This window comes from Vespa velutina, chromosome 21 (assembly GCF_912470025.1).
Source record: "Vespa velutina chromosome 21, iVesVel2.1, whole genome shotgun sequence".
Lineage (NCBI taxonomy): Eukaryota > Metazoa > Arthropoda > Insecta > Hymenoptera > Vespidae > Vespa > Vespa velutina.
Window position 1 is genome coordinate 1,993,691 of NC_062208.1, and position 7,500 is coordinate 2,001,190.

The following is a 7,500-nucleotide window of genomic DNA, read 5'->3' on the forward strand; positions in this document are numbered from 1 at the left end:
CAAATATACACGTACAATACATACACACACATATATATATATACTTATACACATATACACACACACAATTACGCAATATACGTGTACTAAAGTACTCCTTAAGCGACGCACACATAGGGATCTTACGAATGTGTGTGTATGTGTGTGTATGTGTGTTTTGTGTGTGTTTGTGTGTATGTTTGTGTTTTCTCACTTTCATTGATAAGACGACACTAAAGATAAAATAAAATAAAATAAAATAAAATGAACGAGAAATTCAATCCAAAAGAAAAAAAAAAAAAATAAGTAAAAGAAAGAAAGAGAGAAACTATTTCAAACGAATTTTAAACCATCCAAATGCTAATCCAAACGAGATTTTTGCGAGAAGGAAGAAAAAGATAGAAAAGAAAGGAGAAGATTTAGTGACAAAAATAAATAAATAAATAAATAAATGAATAAATAAATGAATAAATAAATAAATAAACAAATAAATAAACAAATAAATAAAATAATCGTGTTCTCCTATCACAGACTGATTAAAAAAAAAAAATAAATAAATAAATAAATAAATAAATAAAAATAAATAAAAGAGAGACTTCGGCCGAGACAAGTAAGTCTAAGATCAATTGCGACCTGTTCCCAGCCTGTGACGATAAGAAAAAAAACAAACAAACAAACAAAAAAAAAAGTAAAAAATAAATAAACAAAAAAAAACAATAAATAAGTAAACAAATAAATAAACAAACAAATAATAAAAAATAAAATGAAATAAAATAAAAAAAATATCGTTGCAGAGATTCGACGTGGTCCAACCTGAGAGGATAAAAATTAACAAACAGAAACGAAACGAAACAATAATTAAGAAGGAGAAGAAGCAGAAGAGGATGAAGATGATGATGATGATGTTGACGATGATAATGACGATGATCCTATGCGAAATCTCTGTGACATGAAAAAGTACCTGAATGGCCAGAATCTTGGTGCGCATACGTATCAAATTCTTGTATTATGCTAAACGAAGAAGAAGAAGAAGAAGAACAACAACAACAACAACAACAACAACAACAACAACAACAACAACAACAACAACATCAACAACAATAACAACAACAACAACAACAAGAAATAATAATAATAATAGCAATTAAAAAAAAAAAAAAAAAAAAAAAGAAAAGAAAAAGCAAAAGAAAATATTGCAACGTCATTCAAATTGTTTTTTTTTTTTTTTTTTGTTTTTTTTTCGCCTAATCAAGAACAGTGACGTAAAACGAGTGAGATTATAAATCGTCGTAGAAAGTCAATGAATACACGGGAATATATCGATACTAGATAATATCGATATATTATCGATATCCTTAATGAAACATAACCGAAGACGACGAAAGACTACTAATAATACTTAATTAAAAATTAAATGAAAGGAAAGAGAAAAAAAGAACGAAAGAGAGAAAGAAATAAATGATAGAAAATAAAATGGAATCATGCTCGTTATATTTGATGATGAGTGGAGTGAGATAGGATGGGAAGGCGGAAATATGAGGTTCATGGATCTGGATCAATGGATGGATCGATTTCAATCCTCCTCGACTGCCGCATCGATTATGCTAAATATTATAATATACATACACACACATATATATATATATATATATTTAATAAATAATTATATATATATACCTATACACACACACATATATATCTATATATACATACATATATATATATATATATACGTGTAACGGATATTACGATTATCGATCATCGAAAGATCGACGAAGTAACCTGAATCAATAAAGAATCTTCTCGTAGGAAGAAGAAGAAGAAGAAGAAGAAGAAGAGGAAAAAGAAGAAGAAGAAGAAATGAACAAATAAAAGAAAAGAAAAAAAGAAAGAAGTAACATCAATTTTCTATATCTTAATGGATCCATCGATCTTGCTCGTTGATCGTGATCTTTATATCAAAGGATATAAATCCCGACGAATTTATATGATCCGGTGATTAGAAATAATGATGTTATATAAGATGGACATATACTTATTTATCAATTAGTATTCGTCGATCATCAATACTACTATTACTATTACTATTACTATTACTATTACTATTACTATTACTAATACTATTATTATTACTATCACTACACTATCATTTATTAATAGCTAATAAATGATCAATATGTTGATCAAGGAAAGTGAGAGAAAGAAAATAAAAAAATAAAAAAAAAAAAAAAGAAATAATGAAGATATATATATATATATATATATATATGTTTCGCCGAATTTTCGCCGTTGATGATCGAACGCTTATGTTAAAACATTGAGCGCGTGTCCAGATCAACCAACGTCTTTACGTAAAATTATTCAAGAAAATAAAATCGTTTTCTGTTCCGCATTTGCAAACGAAGAGGAAGAAAAAGAAGAAGAAAAAGAAACAAAATAAAAATGGATAATCAATCAAGAAATATTCATACATATGTATGTATGTATTAATCATTAACGAATATATATATAATTTTTTTTTTTTTTTTTTTTTTTGGATCAATGACTTCTTCGGACGACACGACGAAGAATATGGCAATAAAAATGACGAAGAAGAAGAAAAAATAAATATATAAATAAATAAATAAATTAATTAAATAAATAAACAACCACCAGCAAGAAATGCGCTTAAACGCGACGGTCGAATTTTTTCTCTGTCTGTCTGTCTGTCTGTCGGTCGGTCGGTCGGTCAGTCGGTCTGTTTCTGTGCGTGCGTGTGTGTGTGTGTGTGTGTGTGTGTGTGTAAGTACGTGTTTATGTGTATATGTTTTATCAACATCTCGTCAAAATTCATACAGAGAAAACGCATCGTTAAAGCTATATATACATAACCGAATCATATAAACGAATTAATAGAAAGATATTTAGATTCTAATTTAGATTCTAATTCTCATAATCATAAATAAACAGTGACAATGACGAAATAATCTATTAAAAAATTCGAATATTATATAATAATAACAATGGAGAAATGTAATGATGATGTATAAACGTCGATGAAAGAAAATGAAATTAATTGCTTTCGTTTGGAAGGATATTCTCTTTCTTACGATCTCTTTTAAGAAAATCAAGAAAGTTGGGCCTTAATGATGGAACTTATCTTCGTCGAGAGAACGTGATTTAAAAGAATCATAAGGGATAACGCAAGAAAAAAAAGCAAAAACAAAATAAAATAAAATAAAATAAAAACGAATAGTAAATAACATTAATAAAATGTCGGACGATAAGGATTTGAAGGAAGGAAGTAAAAAAAAAAGAAAGAGAAAAGAAAACAAAAAAGAAAAATAAAAAAAAAAAAAGAAAAAACGAAAAATAAAGCGAAAAGGGAAACATATATAAAATTTGAAAGGAGGATTAAGGGGACAAAGTTATTTCATTACAAAAAAAAAAAAAAAAAGGATTTTTTTTTTTTTTTTTTTTTTTTATTTATTTATATATATATATATATATTATATTTAAAATATTCTCGCACAAATAACGCTCTCTCCTCTTTTACTGTGAAGCCGGATTGATTGATTAATTGATTAATTAATTCATTCATTGATTAATTGATTGATTCATTCATTCACTCATTGATTAGGTGGAAAAATATTTAAATAGGTTATATATATATATATATATATATATATATATATATATATATATATATATATATATATATATATATATATATGTGATAAGGATTTGGAGATAATGCGGATTCTTATTTTTTTCCCCGAGAACACACATAGATAAATATAATATAAAATTAAATAAAATTAAACGAGACAACGCAAAAGGAAAAAGAAAAAGAAAAAGAAAAGGTATAAATCGATTCTTCCATTGAGATAAAATTAATTAATTAATTATTCAATCAATCAATCAGTTAATTAATTAATTATTGATACCGATACATCGTCGTCGTCGTAGTCGTCGTCGTTGATGTAAAATATAAAGAAATATAAATGAATGAATAAATAAGTAAATAATTAACAAAATAAATCACGGTGACCCTATCGCTCTAATTATACGCTTAATTGTATTGCCAATCGTGTGTTATTAATTGCTTTAATTGACTCTTTAGTGATAGCCCGAGAGCGAGCGAGCGAGCGAGAGAGAGAGAGAGAGAGAGAGAGAGAGAGAGAGAGAGAGAGAGAGAGAGTGAGGAGAAGAGTCTCTCCTATATTTCGCGTCATTGCAATCGATATTTCTGTGTGTTGTGCATATTTATAATACATACGTAATATATATACATACATACATACATACATACATACATACATACATACATACATAAACATATATATATATATATATATATATATATATTTATATATATATATATACAATTAATTAATTCAAAATACGTGGACGATGATTTTTGATGATTTTTTAATATAATTAAAATTAATATAACGCGAGAGATTGTTTTTAGAAAGAATTGTTCATCTGGATCCTTCGAAACGTAAAACAATTAATTGTTTTCTTCGATTTTTAGAACGTTCAATTAATTAAACTCCTATCATTTGATTGGGCTCGAAATCTATACGAGTTAGACAGAGATGAGGAACGAATGTCGGGGGGGGGGGGTGAAAGAAAGAGAACGAAAATAAAAGGAATAATTTGTTCAGGTGCCTAATACTTATTAAAACGTGAACGTATTTCATAGTTTTTTTCAATTTTTTTTTTTATTTTTTGTTCCCTCTTTAATTCCATCGATATAAATAATCAAATTCGATTAACAATTGTACGTCGTGGCCTTTCATTAAATTATACTTTGCCTTTCCGACCTGTTAAAAAAAAAAAAAAAGGAAAAAAAAGAAAAAAGGGAATGTGAAAAAAAATTTGGAAAATGAAAAAAAAATAATAGGAAAATAAATCGAAGCGTAAAATGGATCAAAAAAAAAAGAAAGAGAGAGAGGGAGAGTGGCAAACATTTAAATCAAATTAATGGATCGGTAATTTAAAAAAAAATAAATAAATAAATAATAATAATAATAATAATAATAATAATAATAATAAAAACGAAGAAACAAAAGTTAGTAAAATTAATGAATAAATAAATAAATAAATAAATAAAAATAAACGAAAGTACATGGAGAGCGCGACGCCGTCCTCGTAGTTGTCGTCGTCGTTCGAATAATAATTATTATTAAAAAATCAATGATAATCGTCTTGTATTTGTTGAAGGAAAAAAAAAAAAGAGAGAAAGAAAAAAAGAAAGAAAGAAAAAGAACAAAAAATAATTACTCTGCCTCGAGATATCTAGTCGTAAGACTTGTGTGGTGCGGTGGGGTGGGGTGGGGGATGGGGTTGGGTTATATTATAATGTTTGAAAAAAAAAAAAAAGACACATAGTTGTAATTAGAACGAACAAGTGACCTTAAAAAGACATTTGCTCCCTTTTTTTATCCCTCCAATTCGTCTTAAAATTTTATTCTCGGCGTCCCAACTTTTTGAAAGATCCATAAACCATCGAATAAAAATTGGAAAGGAAAGAACGAAAAAGAAAAACCAAATGGGCAAAAGGGAAAGAGAATAAATAGAAAAATAAATAAATAAATAAATAAATAATTTTTTTAAATAGAAAAAGCAAAAGAAAACGTTCCTCGTTCTCTGTTCGAGTCCAAGAAATAAAAGTTTTAGGTTTTTAATGAATCTAATCATTGGCGAGGGTTTTGGGAAGGAAGGGTGGGAGGGAAACAGAGAGAGAGAGAGAGAGAGAGAAAAAGTGCAGGGAGGGGGTTGTGTTCTGCTATTATAATAAATAGATACAACAATAAATAACGATAATGGGGACGGGCAAACGCATAATTTTAACAAATAGACGAAGACGTTTCGAACGAAGGAGGAAGTAACAAAAAAAAAAAAGAAAAAAAAGAAATGAAAAAAAAGGAAGAAAGAAAGAAAACAAAGCGACGAATCGTGCCAAAAAATCGTGATTTAAATGAAAGGGAGATGTATCTTCTTGAAAAAAAAAAAAAAAAAAAAAAAAAAACTAGAAGATAAGAAATGAAAAAAAAAAAATTGAAGATTCTTTTCTCCTTTTCTTTTTTTCTTTTTTTTTCTTTCTTCTTTCTTTTTTTTTTTTCTTTTTTCTTTTTCCATATAATAAAAACAATAACAGGATCGAGCATATCGTGAATTTAAGGGAAGGAGAAAAGTAAAAAGAAAGAGGACAAAAAATGGTATTCGTCTCGCGAACAATTAAATAGCACGAATTTTTAAATGTGACGACTCTATTAAATAGCTCTAATTTCCTAATCTATTAAGTGTACGTAACTTGGTCCCTCGTTTGGGACTGTTTGTTGTTTTAATTTATTGTTAACAAAAAAAAAAGCAAAAATAAAAGAATAAAATCAACTTCGTGAGTAGCAATAACAAAATGACGCCGTCAGATTCAAACCAGATATATGTGTTTGTAACTAGTAATATTAATTATATTATTATTATTATTATTATTATTATTATTATTATTATTATTATTATTATTATTATTATTATATTACTATTATATTATTATTATTATTATTATTATTATTATTATTATTATTATTATTATTATTATTATTATTGTTTTAATTGTAAATCAACATATATGTATACACACACACACATATATATATATATATATACATATACATATATATATATATATGTATATATCCGTTCTCCCTGAGTGACATTCACATGTGACGTAATTATCAAGCGTTCCGTAAGAGAGGTTGTAGTATATATATATATATATGTATATGTATATGTATATGAATATATATATATATATATATATATATATATATATATATATATATATATATATTTAAAATAATCCCGTCCACACTAAAGTGGATACAATATTGATATATACGTATATAAGTCGACTTAATATTTTATTTTTACAAAGTAAGCTTTTAATTTAATGTGTTGATCTTAAGGAAAACGCGAATTTTTTTGCGAAGTTAATTAATAAAATAAAATGGCAGAAACTTCTCTTTTTTTTTTTCTTTTCTTTTCTTTTCTTTTCTTTTTTATGTTTTGTATAGTTTTTATTCGTCGTCGTCTCTCTGTCGGTTGTTCAACAACGATCGCATTCTTCTTCTTCTTCTTCTTCTTCTTCTTCTTCTTCTTCTTCATCTTCTTCTTCTTTTCTTTTTAATCTCTCTCGATGTTCTCAATGTCCGTTTTTTCCTTTTCTTTTCTATTTTTTTTTTTTAGCGAAGAGACTGCTACAATGATGTATATATAATAATATAATACCATGGTAGTACTTTTCTCTCAAATCTAAAGATAAAGGCAAGTACCTATCGAAGAACATAAATAATTAAATAGATTAATTAGTTAAATAATTAAAATAAATAAAGAAAAAAAAGAAAAAAAGAAGCAAAAAAAGAAGCGTGTTCAAGAAAACAAAAATATAAAAAAATAGAAACCTTGAGCTGTGACATGGAAGGGAAGGACAAAAGAGTGTGGGGGGGGGAGGAGGGATTTTTATTTTTCTTTTTC

At 26.8% G+C, this 7,500-nt stretch overlaps 1 protein-coding gene across 10 annotated transcripts in view; it reads left to right on the forward strand.

Moving 5' to 3' along the window:
* Positions 1-7,500, forward strand: part of LOC124956263 (trinucleotide repeat-containing gene 6C protein) — a 69,836-nt gene that overhangs the window by 48,254 nt on the left and 14,082 nt on the right. For 2 of the 10 annotated variants that reach the window (XM_047511806.1, XM_047511810.1), the window contains exon 17: positions 774-3,262. The exons of the other annotated variants lie outside the window; for them this stretch is intronic. In XM_047511806.1, coding sequence (XP_047367762.1) covers positions 774-796 — 23 coding nt within the window. In that variant the 3' untranslated portion in view covers positions 797-3,262. Of the gene's footprint in view, positions 1-773; positions 3,263-7,500 lie in introns of those variants that run through there. 10 annotated transcript variants of the gene reach the window in all.